General features: G+C 56.1%; 6 protein-coding genes across 6 annotated transcripts; 4 read left to right on the top strand and 2 right to left on the bottom strand.

The window, feature by feature from the left end:
• Nucleotides 1-283: 283 nt before the first annotated feature.
• BDZ99DRAFT_542379 (phosphoglycerate mutase-like protein) lies at nt 284-2,155 on the bottom strand (the record flags this gene model as incomplete). Its single annotated transcript, XM_033726757.1, has 5 exons — nt 2,018-2,155; nt 1,859-1,909; nt 1,636-1,801; nt 460-1,585; nt 284-397 (listed from the first exon to the last, which is right to left on the bottom strand). Exons 1-5 carry the CDS (start codon nt 2,115-2,117, stop codon nt 284-286), a joined length of 1,557 nt encoding a protein of 518 aa, XP_033583110.1. The 5' UTR covers nt 2,118-2,155.
• A 536-nt stretch (nt 2,156-2,691) lies between these two features.
• Nucleotides 2,692-5,382, top strand: BDZ99DRAFT_406663 (uncharacterized protein). Its single transcript, XM_033716456.1, has one exon. The coding sequence runs from the start codon at nt 3,019-3,021 to the stop codon at nt 5,134-5,136; it is 2,118 nt and encodes a 705-aa protein (XP_033583109.1). The 5' UTR covers nt 2,692-3,018; the 3' UTR covers nt 5,137-5,382.
• Nucleotides 5,383-6,499: 1,117 nt separating this feature from the next.
• On the bottom strand, nt 6,500-11,570 carry BDZ99DRAFT_433102 (uncharacterized protein; the record flags this gene model as incomplete). The annotated part of the gene is made up of 5 exons (XM_033717379.1): nt 11,450-11,570; nt 11,207-11,396; nt 10,270-11,010; nt 9,945-10,219; nt 6,500-8,305 (listed from the first exon to the last, which is right to left on the bottom strand). The coding sequence occupies exons 1-5, from the start codon at nt 11,477-11,479 to the stop codon at nt 6,500-6,502; spliced, it is 3,042 nt and encodes a 1,013-aa protein (XP_033583108.1). The 5' UTR covers nt 11,480-11,570.
• Nucleotides 11,571-11,687: 117 nt separating this feature from the next.
• On the top strand, nt 11,688-12,947 carry BDZ99DRAFT_458039 (uncharacterized protein). Its single transcript, XM_033718828.1, has one exon. The coding sequence runs from the start codon at nt 11,741-11,743 to the stop codon at nt 12,812-12,814; it is 1,074 nt and encodes a 357-aa protein (XP_033583107.1). The 5' UTR covers nt 11,688-11,740; the 3' UTR covers nt 12,815-12,947.
• A 2,646-nt stretch (nt 12,948-15,593) lies between these two features.
• Nucleotides 15,594-16,206, top strand: BDZ99DRAFT_129600 (uncharacterized protein). Its single transcript, XM_033712606.1, has 2 exons — nt 15,594-15,978; nt 16,055-16,206. The coding sequence occupies exons 1-2, from the start codon at nt 15,766-15,768 to the stop codon at nt 16,118-16,120; spliced, it is 279 nt and encodes a 92-aa protein (XP_033583106.1). The 5' UTR covers nt 15,594-15,765; the 3' UTR covers nt 16,121-16,206.
• An 848-nt stretch (nt 16,207-17,054) lies between these two features.
• BDZ99DRAFT_484839 (uncharacterized protein) lies at nt 17,055-18,339 on the top strand (the record flags this gene model as incomplete). Its single annotated transcript, XM_033722668.1, has 3 exons — nt 17,055-17,874; nt 17,939-18,196; nt 18,248-18,339. 3 exons carry the CDS (start codon nt 17,055-17,057, stop codon nt 18,337-18,339), a joined length of 1,170 nt encoding a protein of 389 aa, XP_033583105.1.
• Nucleotides 18,340-18,438: the final 99 nt, after the last annotated feature.

Here is an 18,438-nt window from a genome sequence, read left to right as displayed (position 1 = left end):
ATACGGTAAAATCCACCTAGTTCTCCAGAAACACTTCCAAATAGCTTTCCCATCTGCTAACAATTTTGTTATCTGACAGGCACATTTTCTATCTCCTCAACACTGTAACGCGAGGCTACTACCTACACTATAAAAGAAAAAGAAAATGGAGTATCACTAAGAGGCATAGCAGTCCAAATTGATTTTATACCTATTTGCATAAATTAGAACGCCCTGAAGTCCATGGGGCGGATGCCTAGATCCTGCCTACTCTAGAGGTATCATATGAACATCTATGTATGAATTAGTAGCCTGCAGGCTCCGGTCGAGTGGGGAATGCTGGTGAGTCTAAATTGGAAGCACAGGTATGCTTCCAGTTTTTAGGCGTAAACTTGTCTACGATAGACTTGAACGCTTCCTACACGCGGGTTAGACGAGGGCCTCTTCTCATATGTGCAAGCGGATGAGAGTTACACTTACGAGGGTACAGAAGCTAGTGTCTCCTTCGAGATGTTTCCCTTCGGCCTTGCATCCGGGAACTTGCATGATCTTGTCATTATAGCGGATGCGGACGTAATGATCTCGTAGAATCTTCTTCTGCTCGTCATTGAGCTCGTCTATGGGCTTCCGAGCAATGGCCTCAGGTTTTGAAGCGTGCCTATTGATGGAGTCCCTGAGCCTAAACACCGATGACAACCAGCCTTGCGAGCTCAGTGGTGTTAATGAATCTGCGCCGCTAGGGTTGTCGCGTGTAGTTTTCCCATCCGTGAATAACTCGAAGGCGATATGACTAGTAAATGGTGGCCACTTCTCGCCCTCGAATGCGCCCAGGGCAGAGAGCAGGCTAGCGAGAGTAGTATCATGGCATCCTGAAAGCGCAAGTTTGATGTCCTTCTCGCCTCCACGCCCTGTGCCAAGACGTCCATTTTCACCGCCGACCGCTATCAAGCCATCGGTCCCGTTTTGCTCCACGCTTCCCGTCATACGAGTAACAATGTCGCCTGCTAAGGCGCCCACGCCAAGCATGCGATATTCTGCGGACTCTAGATAGCCAGCGTACCATTCCTCTACCCCGATTTTGTCAATGATCGCACGAGCTTTCGAATCATAAAATTCCTTGGGTAGACGCGTTGCGGGCCCATGTGCTAACGTTGCATTTATGGTATCCATGAGCCCAGAGAGTCGAGGATGTGAGTCTACGGCCACTTTACCGTCTGGCATCCACTTGGCGAAGATCTTGTTCAAATACTCCATGTCATCGGACTCATTCCAGTGGTCAGCGGCCCTTTGAGCAAATGCTCGCGAAAGATGGGCATATCGTCTGCAATTGCCGTCATTGGGGTATAAGGTCTCGTCTTGCGGAGCCCGCGTAAGAATTGTGGGGGAGGGAAAATCTGCTGTTCGCGCTGATGGGGGATACATTCCCCAAAATGCTTGCTGCAAGGATTCTAGCGCCCTAGGAATTGGCGTAGCTCGCAAATATATCATATCCGAGTCAGAAATGAGTTTTGGCATGAAGCCTAGCTGGTCAACATATAGATGTCTTAACCGCCGTCCAAGCGCAAGGGTCGTCTGACGACCAACATCTGTCAATTCTCCAGGCTTACTGTCATTGGATTAGTACACTCAGAGAACAAATCAAAGATCAGAGCCTACCAGATGCTGTCGAACTCGCCACTTGGCCCTGTCGCAACAACAGGTCCGTCGTCGTCGCCGAACTTCTCTATACGCCGGCGGTACGTGAGTCCGTCCCATTTAGTCAGATCAGGTGTGGCTAAGATGGAGGCCTTGAGCTGTCTTGCAGCATTGCAGTAGGGCCAGTCTGAGGTTGGTTCGTGGTGAGATCCCGAATCATTATGGCTGGAGCTGATGTACATACTTGGTGCTAGGCCAGCATTTTGGAACCGTGCTGAGACTGGCGTGCGTTCGCCTTACTATGTGAGCCAATTGCCTCAGTAAATGTACAAACAGACGTTACCATGACGTAGAAGCTATGATACACAATTTTAGCCAGGAGATCGCGTATTAACATTGTCACGTTGTCTTACAACTTGTACAAGCCGGAGCTTGAGATGCTTTGGATACAAGCGGGTGAGCTCTTCCTCGGTATATGGCTCTCGGGGAATGAGGGTAGTCATTTGGAGGGCTCTTTGACCTAGCAATGCCTTTGTACGGTGAAGGCGTAACTAATGGTGAAAAGAAAGTTCGAGGTCGTTGGTGATGCGTCACTAGCGGCCGGCCCCACGTGCGCCTCGGGCTGCTCCATATGGCCTAGCGTGGCGTCCCAGCGGTCAACACCACAGCTCTATCGCGACATTCTGCCAGCTGCATCTCTCGAACGCCCAACCCCGCGGCGTTTCAGGGGCCATGAGTGCCTCATACGTCTGCACAGGATGTCGCCACCGCCTTGCCCGACGCGCAGCCCACCTGCATCAACCGCAATGGCACTCGAAACGAACCTTTCTCTCCTTTGCAAATCCGGGACCTCCGCCTCCCCCGAACGATGCCCAAAAACAGAGCGAAGAAGCTTCCGATCTCAATGCCTCTATCCCCTCCCTATTTCCGCAAGAAGCCCCTCTCGAGAAGAAGCCGAGTGACACCAAACCCTTCGAGCTGCTTTTCCCAGACCTTTTTCCGGGGCGTTCTCCTGGCGACCGCGGTGGGCGAGGCCGATACTCGAAACGTCTTTCGGAAGACCTCGATATACCCGAGGGGGAAGAGACTGCCGAACCTGATACACGCATTGGTCCAACAATCCGACATGTGGAGGTCGCCGTCGACAGTGCAACCCATCTGACAAAGCTGCTGGAGAGACCGGGGTCACGCCCTTCGGATACTTGGGCTTATTTCCTCGAGAACTTCTTCCAAGGCTCCCCTGCTCTGGTCGATCCACATCCGAAGGATGTCCACTTACTGGCTGGCGGTAAGGTCTTTCGGCAACTCCTAAAAGCTCTCATCACGGAGTGGTGCTCGGCCCCTTGGTCTAGTAGATGCCCACCGCCTCTCGCCGTAATCCGGAAATTCGAGGAGGTGGGAATCATGCGCAACGAATTCTGGCCAGCCTCATTGTGGCCGCTTGTTTCTCATACGCTCGGACAATCAACCGTGGGCACTGCTGTTGAGGACCAGCCAATTATTCTGGGCCAACTCGTGGACCTTTGGCGCGAATTCTTTATGAAGTTCAGTTCTAAAAGCCCGGAGCTAGTCTCAATAGCGGAAAGGGAACAGTTCAGACCTGGTCAGCATGTGTCCAACACACTCGACCCTTCGCAACTACCAGCAGTTCCCCGGCACTCCAACCAGTGGTCCTGTCTACCACATCTCTCACAACTCGACAGGGTCACTACAGGAAGTCACCTGAGTCCAAAATTCGAAGAACGCCTCGACAAGTTTGTAACTAAATACGACATGACTCCAGCTATCGGTCTCCCTATTTTAATTACTTTTCTCTTTTTCACTCGCAGAGAATACGCTGCCGGCATTCCCCAAAGCCTCCGGACAGAAGCTTTTCCGTTCGTGCGGTTTGTAGCGCATATCATACCCGGGGCCAATATGGCGCGATTCTCCCAAGAAATCAGGAACATGAAAGACGCCGATATACTTTCTCAAGAGTCTACAGACTTTCTGCAAGAAGCAGTTGAGTCCATTCCTACTCGAGCTCTAAAAGTGATTGGCGCAAAGCGATTTGCCTCGGCAATGCCAACAACACAAGACCCTCGCGTGGCGGAGGAGTTGATGGATTTTTTGATAAAGCGACTAGCGAGAGCATTTGAAAGACAAGATATGAGAATTATCATCAATCTTTGGGAGGAAGCTCGTTCGGTCTTCGCCGTCCCCAACTCCAAGAGAGGATTCCTTATTCCCAGCAAAATCTATGATGCTCTGTTGTCCGGCCTCATGGAAATTAAGAGAGCCGACCTCGCTATGGCGGCCTGGAACGAAATGATCTCTAACGGGACAAAACCAACCGTAATTACGTGGACTGCCATGCTTGCGGGGTGTCAAAAGGGTAGGGATTTGAATGGCCTCGAGCAAATTTGGGCACGCATGATTGCTTCTGGTGTTCAGCCTGACAATGCTGCTTGGAACGCGCGCCTCTTTGGGTTGATCTCCATGGGGGCACGTGATGAAGGTCTGACTGCGTTGAGCGAAATGGGCAAAGCATGGAAGGACGCGCAGAATGTTGGGAAACCAACGAAAACAAAGAGCAAAATCAAAGGCGCTGAAAAACGTGCGAATCCACCCAAGCCAGATACTGCGAGTATTAACGCGGTGTTGACTGCTTTGGCACATCTACCAGTACCGCCCAAGCGGAAAAGAGATGCGATGGAAACGGTTCTCAGATGGGCCTCATCGTTTGAAATTAAAGCTGACAATATCACTTATAATGTCCTCCTTCGCCAGGCATTGCAGGAAGGCAATGCAAGCATGGTCTCGAAGATTATTGCTTCTATGAAGGCTGACCAGATTGCCCCCGACATTGCCACATACACTATCCTCATAAACGACACATTGAAAACCACGCGTGGCGACCTCTCGGAAGATGAACAACGACAATCCATGATCGACTTCCTAGAGAACATCGAAGCTAACGGTCTCACGCCAAATACGGTCCTCTATTCCACCATCATCGATCAACTGTTGAAGAGGCACAGCAATGTCATTGCCTCCCGGGCAGTCCTGGATCACATGGCTCAGCGATCCATAATTCCATCTGCGCAAATATATACCAGTCTCATCACCCACTACTTCGATCAGGACCCTCCTGCCATCGAAGCAGTGGACTCCTTATGGAACACAATCATCAACACTCCAGGCAGCATCACGGACAGGACCTTGTACGATCGCATGATCGAAGGCTACGCTCGTTGCGATGAGATCGGCAAGATGATTACCGTGCTGACGAGGATGTCCAGGGAAGGGAAGAACCCATCGTGGAGCGCTCTCATGTCCATTGTTACGGCGTTAACTCGAGCTGGCGATTGGGAGCGAGCTCGCCAGATCGTGTCGGATGTTAAGAACGGAGTGGGATTTGCAAAGGATGGAGTCAGCAGGAGAGGGCAGACTCACGGGCGAGCCGAAGTCAATTTCTGGGAACTCGTGAACAACTTGGGGCTAGGCGATGACTTGGAGATTTCATCCAGCACTGGATACTAAATTTTGCTTCTAGCATGCGATATAGCCTGAACTATCTTGTACATGTATTAGCCGTGGAGCTGACGGCGTGCATACGAACTCTTTACGGGATGGAGATTAAAATGTATATAAATTTCCTGGTACGCCTTCCCGTTACCATGCTGTGTTTAAGGTCTACCTCAACTATACCATCTTCTTATATAACCCCAATCCTTTGTACTATTCTTACTCAAGTTATCTTAAAAAAGATCACATCGCGAAATAGATTCTTTGCAAGATTTTGACCCGTCCTGCGAACACCGACCCTAGGTGCTCAAGCCTCCATAAAACCCGTGCCAAGGAGCCCTTAAGTGAGCAAGTGGGTGAGCGCGAAGACGGTTCTGCGCCACTTGGAAACTAGCAAGCAGTGAACTTCTAAACGTTCAGACCCGTATTATTCATTCTCAGATTAAGAGAAAAAAAAATTACACCCTCCTATCCCTCCAAACAAACACAAGATGAAACCAGCCCACAGTATATATAATAAACAAAAAAGATCATCCCCGAAGCAAAAGACCACTCTCCTCGAGGGAGAGTGTAGAAACCCCGGGCGGTTTACTCCGTTCGCGACGATGGTCTTACGTTTCCACGCGACTTTTCAGTCGAATCTATAGGAAACAGCCATAATGTCGAGTCCTGACAAGGGCCGGGTTCGAACCCAGGCCCCTGCAGGTTGTTGTTGGGGTGCGGGGTCCCTAAGAGGTAACGGGACGCCGACTTGGTACGCCTACCGACCTGCTGTTCGAGTTAATTGGGGATTTGGGAAATAAGACAGAATATGTAGATGAGAGGATGGGGGGTCTCATGTGATGGTAACAAAGCTCTCCCACCTCACCTTTCCCGACGCATGCCTCCTCTCCGGACTCGCCTCTCTCGATCTCGCTCACCACAGCCAGACTTGAGGTGAAAGAAGAGTAACTCAGAGCCCCCCCTGACGTCACCTACACCATCTCACCTAACAACGTCACCAAACATCTTACATATTAAATGAGAGAGTTCAGAGTGTAAAAACAGAGGATTTGGAAACGAGAATAGATACAAAAAGAAAAGATTCTTCTTACTCTATTCCTACACTACCAGCAACCATAAAAGCCCAAATGCGTGTGAACCCCGCTTTGTGCTCCTAGATATGCTGCCCGCGCCCATAACCAAACCTCTAACGCTGAATAAACATGACTGCTATAAAACAGAATCCAAAACCAACAAGACCCACTCATGTATCATACCTCATACCTTCACATCCCTTCCCGTTTGATCTTTTCCAGAACAAGTACTCGAATGTATCTCTGTACTCTTCCTCTCCCACAAGACGCTCAAGATACCGAAACCTCTACCCCCAAGGTCTCTAGAACCAATAACTTCCACCTGACTTACTAACTACAAACTGACACCCCAGCCCCCTCCCCCCCTCCGCAAGCACCCTCTCCCCCTCCTCCAACTCCTTCAGGATACTCTCCCCAACCAGCGGCCCATCAGCCAACGTATCCTTAACATGCATAATCACGACCTTCAGGCCCCTCAACGGCGGCAGCTCCTCCCGCCCCACCGCCGATTGCTGCGGCGTCAGCGTCGGCTGGCCCCCCACCGGCGTCGCCGTGCCCGTCGCCGTTGTCGTTGTACGACTCAAGTACGGCGTCGGCGAGAGCGCGGCATCCGTCATCGTCTCATCACCACTAGCGTACGCGTTCGCATAAGGGTTCGAGTTCGCAGCCGCATCGAGCGCAAGCGCCATGCTCCCGCTGAAGATCCTCCCCTTCCTCTCGCGCTCCGGCCCGCCGCCGTCCGCAAGGCCCAGGAAGCCGTTGCTCGTCCGCTTCCGCTTCCGCCCCTTGCGCGCTTCCTCGGCTGCCTGTTTTAGCTCGTGGCGCGCGTCGCGGACGAGGTCGGCGAGGTGCTGCAGCTCTGCGAGCAGATGCCGCGGGGCAACATGGCCGTAGAGCACAGCGTCGCCCTGTGAGTTGTTGTAGCTGCATTCGATGAAGACGCCGGTGAGGATACCCGCGGCGATTTTGGGCGCGGCTTCGGCCCAGACGTGGGCGGTGCGCGGGGAGAGGGAGAGGGAGTCTGGCTCGACGTCGCCGAAGATGAGGACCTCGCGGGCGTGAGGGGGGTGGGAAGCGGATATTGAGGGGGTTTCGGTGCGGATGAAGTAGGCGCTGCTGTCGATGACGCACTGGTCTTGCTGTGTGTGAGCTGAAGTGTTGACGCGTGAGCCGTCGGTGGTGCTGCCGGAGAAGAGGGGGGTGCCGGGTTGGGAGGGGAGGGAGAAAGAGTGTGAGCGGCCTTCGCGAGCGGCGTCGGCGGCTGTAACAGCGTTGATGCTTGCGCTGTGGTGGTGAGAGTGCTGAATGGATGCGGAACCTGGGGCTTCAGGGAGGTTGGCGTTGCTCCCGCGATGGACGTGACCAGGTCCGCGCATGCAGTGACCATGGCTGACCTTGAAGCCACGAACGCTGAGCCCATCGCAGACTTCAATGTAGCCGCGGCCGTGACCCTCGCCGATAGCGATGTTACCGCCTTCTTGTAGGCGCTGGAACGTTACGAGGCCAACGCCGCCGTCCTCGTCCGTGAGATTCGGCCAGACGACGTTGTTGAAGAGGTGCGTTTTGATAGCGTTGACAGTGAAAGGGAGCGCTGCGAGTCGTTTTGGTCTTGAGGTGTTATGAAAAGCGGCTGTGTTGATGACGAAGCCGGAGACATGGTCAAGATGGGGATGCGTTATGAGGTAAGTTGATACATGTTCGCGGACAACATGAAGAGCGTTTGCTCGGGCTGAAGCGTGCGGAAAGGGGAGTCCTTCGAAAGGACCAGTTTCGAGTGTCGTGATAGGGGGTAGAGCAATACCAGCGGAAGAAGCCGAGTCGTCTGAATCCTCATCGTCTGAGTTAGAAACACCTACAGTCCGCGGGCTGGGTGAGTAATTGCCATGGCCATTGCCGTTGCCGTTCTTGTGGTCCCCGTTCCGAGATGAGGGAAGATCTGCTGGATTTGTCCCGGAGACTAGCGGGAAGTCCTGTTCGAGGATGCGGGTAATGGCTGCCAGATGGGAACCGGCATCGACTGCCAACACTGAGTTCTTTGACCACTTTGATGCCTTTGACCGAACCAGAAATCCCGTCACGTTGTCTTCAGACGGACCTCCTCCGGCGCCCTGTGTTCATCGTTAGGAATGTCTCTTGTTGAAGCTCAGATCGAGACTGTAGCATCATGCTTTTGATGTGAACTCTCACACCATCAGAAACATAAAAACATAAATACAACCAACCATATCCTTGTATAAGCAGCGCACGAAGCTATACACAACGAACGGAGACCATCTCTACTTCAACATCCCCCACGCATCTCTCGACCCCATAAACCCCAACAGCGAAGAAGAAAATCCACTTACCAAACAAATAACCTGAATCGCAGGCTCCACCACAGGCTGATGCGATGCGCGCCGTGCCCGGCCCTCTACTACCCCATCGACGTCTTTCATGAAGGCGGTCTGCTAGCACCCAACCTCTTACCCCCAAGCTACCGCTGGCTCCCGAGACAAGTTCGCCTCCTCTAGGCAAGGCCGAACGGGAGCAAACGAGCACCTCGCGGGCGGCTGCCTCTGCAGACTCGGCGAAGCTCTTCGGATTGGGGAATGTCCCAGACGTGCTACTGGCACCGGCCGATCGTTTGCTGTGGCTTGAACTTCCCGACAGATCCGCCTCTTCTGAGACAAAGTCGTCGTGGCCGCTCGCCTTGCGTGCTGCGGCACCGTTGTGTCACACGTTGCTGCGTATGCGGGCACCGGCCGTTGCTGCGTCGAAGCCCACTCGCCGGTTTGCCTCACCACCCGCGCGCTGTTGAGAACCGTAGGCTCGAGCGCCGTCTGCGCCTGTCTGCGGCCGTTCCCTTCCCTTCGCTGCCGTTCCGATTCAAATCTTTCTCAGCCTCAGCTCTTCGCTCGGTAGGTAGCCGTGTCGCGTGAGACACTTCTCTCGTTCACTCGCGGCGCTCCGTCCCAGAGGTTCAGTCTTACGCCGTCCCAGCCCAATACAGCGCGTTCTTCAGCGTCAACTCGTCTCTTTCGTAACAGCGGTGTCTCAGGTGTAAGTGGTTGTGGGGAACCTGAAAGCCCTCGCGAAAGAAAGAGACGACGTTAGAGCCGCTCGCGCCCACTTAATCCCCCTGGCCAATCACACGACAGCTAGCGCCGACGCCACAGGATCGGCAGTTCAGCTCCTAGATTTCCAGCCTTGTTGAACTTGCGACACGCACGGCATCTGCCGGAGATAGAGACGATCATAGACTTGCTTTCACGGTGGTTTTATCTTTGATTCCAGGACTTGGGGCATGTTTGTAGAAATGGTTTGGCATTCTGTATGACACGGCCATTGCGATTTAGTCATAGGGCTGCATAATAAGCCCTAGTAAGTGACCGTGGCAGACACGAGGGCGCCGTGTGGTGGATTGTGGTGAAGTGGGTGGTTGTCCGTGTACCCGTGGTTGCTGAAACACCGAAAATGCCTGCGAAAAGGATAGTCCAAATAGAGTCACAGAGTTCATATTGATAGTGCCAAGATATTTGTTCTTCGTAGCAGGCATTCGATTGAATTAAGCAAGATGAGTGAACCAGCTACAGATACCGCTGTATCAACACTCTCATTGCTTCAACCATCAGATCATACCGCATATCATTTCAAGCATAAAGCCCGTCCATCATCACTCACGAAGTACTGGTATCGTACCAAGACCGCAACCCTACAGCACGACAAAGAAAAGAGGAGGGATCTCGATACAGTCCCCTACTTGAACACCTTTCCGTCGGCCCACTCGTAGGTCTTGTCACCGACCTTGATAGGCTTGTCCCACGACCACTGGTCGTCTACAAACTCCTTGTCCTCAGGCTTGGTGGGGTCCAGCTTGGTGAACTCGTAGCTCTCGTAGTCGGGAGCGACGTCGAAGGCCGGAAGGGCCTCGTGACCGCGGATGACAAACGCGCCTTGGATGACAGAGTCTTTAGTCACGCCATAGACGGACGCGGCGCCGAAGATGAACTTGCGGCTAGCCTCGAGGCGGGTGAAGAATCCGCCTAAAGATTTATTAGCCTCTATTACGGAACAAGAAAATTGCAGGACTCACCAATCAAGTTAGAGCTCATAAAAGTCATGGCCAGCTCGTCGTTGTACTTGTAGTCAACCTTCCAGATCGAGTACTCCTCAAAGTTCGCGTTCGCCCAGAACCACGGTAGCGCAACCTCACGAGTTTCCTGGTTGGAGTATTGTCGCTTCCACTCGTCCAAATCGAAGGTAGGGCGCGGTAGAAGCGCAAGCGGGTGCTTGGGCTTGGGTGCCTCCTTTGGCTCGTCATCTTCCTCCTCGACAGCCTTAGCCTTGGGCTTTGGCGCTTCCTTCTTTGCTTGCTCCTTCTTGGGGGGGGCCTCCTTCTTCGGTGGGGTGTTCTTGATAGCCTCGTCGATGAACTTGAACTCACCGACCACGCTCGTGAAGATGGGTTGGCTACGTACGGTCTCGAACCATCGGGTAGTGTTGGGGTTCTCCGCCCGCCACGCCTTGTCGTAGAAGTATTCGAAGCCACGGCCGACGATGCCAGCAGCGAAGAGATCAGCCAGAGTCAGACGCTCGCCGACAAGGTATGTGTGGGTGAGGAGGTGCTCCTCGAAGGTGGCTATAGCCTTGGTGGCGGCCTTCTGCGCGTCGTCGATGTTCTTCTTATTGTACGGGTCACGGCCGACGAGAGGGCGGAACCAGTTACCAATAGGAGGAAGGACCTCGCTGTTGGCGTAAGACATCCATCGCAGGATGGAAGCGTAATCTTGCTTGGTCTTGCCGAGGAGGGTGGTCTTCTCGTTCTGCGAGGTGACTACACGAGGTCAGCATGTGCTTGCCCAGGTCTACAGGCTGATAAGGTGGGGTAATTGAAGGCGTTTCAGAGTGTGAATATATCAACAGGTTATGTTTTTTTCAGACAGGGATAACTGAATAAAAAGTCTCATCATAAAAGCGAATGTCCGGCAGTACGGGCGTGTGGGTGTACAACAGCATAAAGACAGGCTTACGGTAAACAGCGATCGCAATGCACTCGGTGAGAACATAGCCGTCGGCGCCCTCAAAGGTAGGGATCTTTCCGAGCTTGTTGAGCTTCAGGTACTCGGCAGAGAGGCCATTTCCTGGAACAGTCTCGACAAGCTCAATGTCGAGGCCATTCTCCTTGGCTACGGCGAGGATGGCAGGCGTTCGCGCGTTGCCCTGCGATTGTTAGGTGGAGTCATCGCGGGGCAACCAGCGCCGCGCTCACTTACTTTGTAGCTGTACAGCTTCCCGAAAGACATGATGGCGGTTTCTTGGCGTAAGGAGATGTATAAAGAGGCAGGCCTAACTGAATAGTCCTGGTAGGTGTTGGTGAAGTTGATGTGATGCAGTTGGGAAAGGCGACATCGAGTTTTGTGGGAGGAGTAATTTTCCAGCTAGGCGCCTTGGCATTTGCTGAGTCATCCTGAGCCTCAGCTTGACTTTCTTTGCCAGTCTGCAAAGCCATCAGTCTCCCATCCAGGACGCTTTTCGCGACGTTCCCCATCTCAATTAGCCGCGAGATGAGTGGAGGTGAGCTCCCGAAGAGTCTGCTGCGGGCTTTCGCCTCGCTCGGGAGCATTCCACGATCACAAATACGCTCGATACCATGTTCCAGGAGAGGCTTCCATCAGTCCACATCAAAATACTTTGCGACAGGCGCAATCCGACGAGCCGAAACCGTCGATGAAGTCCCTCGTAGCAACATTGCTGCACCGCCTATTTCCTTTTCCGAAGACACTCAAGACATCAGTTCAATGGATCCAAAGCAAGCCGAAGCCGCCAGAGAAAAAGCCGAAGAGGAAGCCCAGAAGCTCTTAAAACGACTTCGTGTCGTGCCCGCCTCTGCCTCATACTTCAGCGCAAAGCCTGAGGCCACGGACGACTTCATCACGCTAGACGCGCTTCTACGGAAATACTCGACGCTGCCAGTTGTGCCGCCAGGACATGCACCGCGAGTAGCGTGGAAGGGCATCCACCATTACAAAGTCAAGGTCAACGAGCCCATCGGGCCGGCAAGATATGCTAGGATTATTGCTATTCTCCACCGGCTGAATCACATCCATCCGGCGTTGATGCCAGAAGAGGTCACAACGGCTATGGCGAAGTTCAAGAGGGATATCAACCCGCACGATATAAAGCCAAGGCCGTCGGTCATTGATGAATGGGGGAGGTCAAAAGGAGTTGGACGGAGGAAGACATCATCGGCAGTGGCATGGTTAGTGGAAGGCGATGGCGAGGTCCTGATCAACGGGCAGACGTTGGCACAGAAGTTCGGTAGGCTGCACGACAGAGAGAGTGCAGTGTGGGCGTTGAAGTCTACGCAGAGACTCGACAAGTACAACATCTTTGGGCTCGTTAAAGGTGGAGGTGTGACCGGCCAAGCCGAAGCGATGGCGCTGGCCGTTGCGAAGGCGTTGCTCGTTCAAGAACCTGCATTGAAACCAGCGCTAAGGCGAGGTAAGCCACCCCCGTATTTCTTCTATTCCGTCCTTCTATTGCGCTGGGCGGATCGTTTCTGCGACGCCTTGAGACGCGGAGTTGCCTTCCTTGGGCGGGCGGGTACAGCCGCAATGTCGCTCCACCTCTGCATATGAACGCTCCGACCACCCTGCTGGCTTAAACAAATGCTAATCAAATTGTGTCCAACAGCTGGCGTCGTGACTCGCGATCCAAGGAAAGTCGAGAGGAAGAAGCCCGGGCGCATCAAGGCGCGCAAGATGCCTACGTGGGTCAAGCGTTGAGGCTGCGGCCGCATGTATGTACGTCCTGTATATATCGCTGCCGGCCAATGGCCGTGTGGCTGTACACTATTTGTCAGTTGCCTAGTCCGCCCTGCTGTTCCGCATCTGTCTGAGGTATATTGTTGTGAGCAGTATGCTGTGCTGGTGCCTGCCACGGGAGATTGAAACCTAAACGCTTGCCTCGGCCGTTTGAGTGGCATGGACCCGACGACGTGGTCCCCAATGGAGCGGCTTCTATTTCACGCCCGACCACGGTCAGACTCACGCGCGTCAGGCGATGCCTCTGCCACCAGTCATGCTGCCCATTCACACCGAAATCGTGCCTATCTTCCGATCAGCTGTCAAACGAGGCCCGTCGAACGCTACGAGATGCGGCGGCCGTGCAATGAGACGTTTGTCTGTGCAACCGCGCAGCCTCCAGGAGCGTCCGGATGTCGCGGGTGCACCAAACGCTCTGCTTGAGCCGTGTCCAGGCTGTGGTGTTGATCCGGTGCTTGCGGTGGCTGTCTTGGTAAGTAGCTGTGGACGTCATGATGGCGAGATTGTCAGACTGGCGGAGAGGTCATATGGGGCTAATCGGCTAGGCATCTCCAGCGCATGCATGGAATATTGCGATGTGGCCGAAAGAGGGCAGTAATGGGACGCCAGATCGGTCTCGCGGGAGCGTCCACCTGGGCATGGGGGCCAGGTGGGATTCCAGAAGATGAGGAAGTCAAACAGCGTTTCGGGCTGAGACGCTGTGCCCCCACCCCTTTTGGCCGCCTCGCCCCGCATGTCGGACGGTGCCCCGCAGTTGTGGCATTGCTGAGCGGCTGGTGGTGGTGATGGCGGTGGTGGAGGCGGTTATTCGCATCTGCGGCGCAGGACGGCAGGACGCGAGGCGACAGAGTCAGCCGTTTCGGCACAAGCGGAATGCACGCTCCTCCAACGGCGCGGGCTAGGGACGAAATCGACGTTGCATCTCGGACGAGCAGCGCAACGGCCGCCGCGCCGTTGTGAATGGCACGATTTGTGCCTGATCGCCGCTGGCGCGAACTCAAAATCGAGAGCAAGGCAAGGCGACGCACACGAGTCATGCGAGGGCGCGGGGAGAGACTCGTGTCGAGCGGATCGCGGCCAGGCGTGCGTGCTTGCGACGAGGGCGGTGGCAGCAGAGGGCCAGCAGAGGCGTCGGGCAGCGCAATCTCGGGCAGCGCAATCTCGGGCAGCGCTAGAAGCGGTGCTGGAGCTCGAGAAGGATCGGACGAAAGAAATGAAACCTTCTCGAAGGCGAGCAGAGACGTGGCCGGCGCGCCCTGCAATTTCGCAGCAGCGGAGCGCATCGGATGATGTGCGAAGGGCCGCTGGGCGATCAAACGGCGATCGTGATGACGGTGCCGTGTTTCTCAGGCGTCGAAAAGGCCGTCTGTGCCGTCTAAATATATCTGGCGCTCGTTGCACCGCTCTCGTTCATGCCACGTGAAGGCGAGCACCGCCCGGCCGGCACCCGCGCCGCGAGCTGTGGACTCGGGATGCCGCTTTGGACGTCGTCGGTGGGCATGGCCGAGAGTCGCCACGAAGTCCAGCGGCAGTTCCCAGCCCTGCAGCCCTGGAGCTCCTTCGGCGCGCTGCATTGGATAGCGCCAGCTGAGGGTCCACTCACAGCGCCGGGCCGGCCTCCGACATGGGCAGCAAAACAGGTGTATGCAGGCCCTCCGCGCCGCCCGTTCGCCATGGTCTGCAATGGTCTGCAATGGCCTGCCATGGCCTGCTCGCGGCATCGTGGCCAGCGCTGCATCGACCGAGGTCCTGGCGCTGACGTCGGCTCGCTGCCCATCATGACTCGCGGGGCGCCAGGCCGTCGCCCTGCCTCGCCCTGCCCGAGGTGATCGCCGTAGGGCTCGCGATGAGGCTGCTCGCGTGTTCGGTGGAGATGCAGGCATGGCTGATCGGCCGGCGGGGTCCCTGCGCACATTGAGGCACTGGCTGCGCGAAGCCGAAATTGCCCCTGGCGCTCCTGAAGGCCTCCAGCCCAGCGGCCGCCACTGTTTGACCAGCAGCACGCCCATGAAACGAATCAGATGCTCCCGCGCCCCCCGCACAAACCCACGCCTGGTGTCCTGGAGCGCGTGAAACGCAATCTGCGTCCGCGCGAGACGAGCCCGGCTCCAGTGCCAGAGCTGCGCGCTGCCCGGCCTGCCTCCGCAATGCCGCCCAGCAGTGGCCAGCGAGCTGCTCCAGCAGCTGCAGAGGAGCTGGTCCGAGATGCTCTCTCAAAGGGACGCCGCCTGCGCGCGTGTGGCTGCGCTAGTCGGAGCAGGATGGAGGGGGGACCAAAGCATTCACTGCAGCCAAGCAGCAACCCGCCCCCAGTCCCTCGGCAGCCCTCAGCCTGGCGAATGCAGCTGCGCGGGAGAGCTCCACGGGTGTGGCAACCAGACGACCAGGCGGCGGGCGGCCATGGCCACAGCTGCGTGCGTGGAGCGTCACTGATGAGTGAGGCCGCGAGTGGTGAATGGCCCTGTGGCATGCAAGCCCGAGATCTCGACGATCTGTAGCGTGGCGAAGGGCGGCCTCATGCTGGCACAGAGCAGGCCCCGCTCCCTCGATATGGCCGGATATCGGAGACTTCTCCCAAGGTACGCCGTCATCCATCTCGTCTCTCTCCCGCCGCAAAGCCACCACGTCCAGAGTCCACACTCCCTACACCCGTCTGCGCACGGCTGGCTGCCCTTTCCGCATCCTGCCCGCCGACCCTGTCTGAGCGTGGCGTCGTTTGTGCTCCAGCACTCCCTGATTCAGCCCGACATCGTCTGTCGCCCGTGATGTGGCTGCCCTCGACCTTCACTGCTCAACTCCCCCCCTCGTACTCCCCCCACCCCGTGCCAGCCCTAGGATCCATTGAACCCGACCAGGCGCCATCGCCCAGCAGCAGCCTCACGCGCCTCTGCGCCTCTAGCGCTGTCCCTGCTGCCATTCTCGTGCTTGCGCGCCGCTCATGCCAATGGGACGCCGCGCCGAGTGCCATCTCTTCCCAGGTCCGTCCCAATCGAGCCCGCAAAGCCTCACAGCGACCTCTAGTGTGTGCCCAGTCGCCGACTTACAAATATATAGCACCTGTGTCGCACGTCTGTCTTGAAAGTCGGCCCGCCGCCCTTCACCACGTCCCTCCCGCGCTGACCTGGCTCTGACACCACCTGCGTGGCTGCCCGGACCGTTCTGTGCACTCTGAAAAGCCTCATCAATCGTGCGAAGCGTGGCCGTTATTTCTGGAAGCTTGTGGTCCATTAGGCGTCGTCAGGCCTTGGGCACGCTCTTTTTCTCTCGTTTCCGACGTCGAGCAAGGAACCCTTAACCTGCAAGTGTTTCAAAGCCAGTCGACTCGACCATCGCCCTCCTGCAGCCGGGTACTCCCCCGCTTCGTTTTTCCCTCCCATTCCCTTCCCAAGCGAGCAGCGGGCCTACGTGTCTCGCCGGCCCACCGCTGGAGCTTGCCCTTGCTGCTCCAGAAAGCTCCAGGCGACGTGCTGTCCCTTCGCGGGCTTCGCGCTGTGGCTGCTGGCATCGAAGCTCCCGCCTCAGCTTCCGCGCCATCTTGTCGTCGCAGGCCCGCCGAGGGGTAACCCTGTGCCTGTGAGTGAGGCTACTACGCCACCTCTTCAACGGTCTCGCGGCACCCTCCATTGGCTGTGGTTCAGGATATGAGCCGGGGGCTGTGTTTATATCATCTGCGTACCATTCGGATCTGCTCTGCGTAAGTCAATCTCAGCCCTTTCGTCTGTCCTCGATCGACCCAATTCCCATCCTTCCGGACCCGCGGCTCTTCCAGCTTCTGACACTTCTCTTCCTGTTGCAAAAGATAGACATAGACTATAATTCTCAAATCTCTCACCTCGTATCTCACCTCGCGAAAAATTCACCCGCCGCGCCCCACCACGTCTCACCGCGCCTCCAACCCAGTGCTCTCGACTGTCCATCCCCAGACCCTCTCCAAAACCGCCTTCGGGAAGCCGAAAAACTGGCCTCCTACAGGACCCCGCCTCTCTCGCCATTGGCGTATCGGTCGTCCCTCGATCCGCCCTTCAACTTCTCTCTCAAGGGCCGGTCGACTGGGATGGAAAACAATGACCGGCGGCAAAGGCAGAACACGGCACCCGGCTACGCGGGCCAGCAAGGGCTCTACAATCCAGCAGCGCACACGAGCAGGACGGGTTCCCTTACGGGACAGTCGCCCACGTCGGCGCCCGCGTCAGGCAACGCCCGCTCTGCCTACGCCTATCCCACCTACGGCGACAGCAGCGCGCAGTTCGTGGGCATCCAGTCCGCATATACAGGCGACTACCCGTCGTCCGAGCAGCAGCAGCAGCACACGCGACCCTCGGGGCAGTACCCGCAGTACGGACAGGGCCTGATGTACAACCCTGGGGCGGCAGGCGCTGCAACTCCCGCCTCCCCGTACGATGCCTCTATAGCACCGTATGCAGGCCAGCCGCGACACCAGAGCGCGGCGATCGAGGTGCTGTCGTCCCAGTTCGGGGTGCCACAACAATACTACAACGTCGCAGGCGACGCGGCGGCCGGCACGCAAAGCGCTGGTGCAGGCGGGCCGACTAGCGCGCCAGGACTCGCCCACAACGTCACGTCCTACGCGCAGATGGGCTATACAACACAACAGAGCCCGCGCGAGCAGCAACTGCAACAGCCCTCCTACGCCGCCGGCATGACGGACCCCAGCCAGGGCGCCAGCAGTGCTTCCTTTGGGTATGCGCAGGCTGGCGGCAGCATTCAAGGCTCCGAGTTCGACACGGCTTACAACCAGTACCAGACGGAGCTGAAGCGCACCTTCCAGCATGTACGAGACGGCCGGCTGGGGGAGGCGGCGACGCTGCTGATGAACATCTCGAATTGGCTGCTGGGAAATGCGGAGGCGCTTGGTGAGTTACATCCCCTTCCCCCGCTGCTCCAGGGAGAGTGTGTAGCTGAGAATATTGACTCTAGGTCTAGTTCGCGATGATGAGGCCATGCACGCAGAGCGCCTGAAGCTCTGGGACGAGTTCAACACTTGCTGGCTGACGACGCTGCAGCAGCAGAAGAACATGCTGGAGACGGGCCAGCGCCCGCAGCCACCGCAGAGCATCATCGAGTACGACAGTCTCGAGGAGATGGGCAAGCAGCTGGTGCACCTCTGCGACAACATGGAGAAGCACGGGCTGGTGGATTACCAGATGGGCGTGTGGGAGGAAGAGATCATAAACAGTAAGTCCACGGCCCATGTCTCTAATATCGCATTAGACTAAAGCATCCCAGTGCTCACAACATGTCTCGATATGCTAGAAAACATGTCCGGCTCAGCCGGACCGACACAGCGCACTCTCTCTGCCTCAGCGCGGAGACGATAATACCCGCTTGCGTTCTTCACGGACGCATCTTCCATTCATTGCTCTCTACGCACTATACCCAGCTAGTTCTCTAATAATCCTGTTCCGACCCCTTGGAAA

Source organism: Mytilinidion resinicola, assembly GCF_010093595.1.
Source record: "Mytilinidion resinicola strain CBS 304.34 unplaced genomic scaffold BDZ99scaffold_2, whole genome shotgun sequence".
NCBI classification, from domain to species: domain Eukaryota; kingdom Fungi; phylum Ascomycota; class Dothideomycetes; order Mytilinidiales; family Mytilinidiaceae; genus Mytilinidion; species Mytilinidion resinicola.
This window is presented reverse-complemented; position numbering and strand designations above follow the sequence as displayed.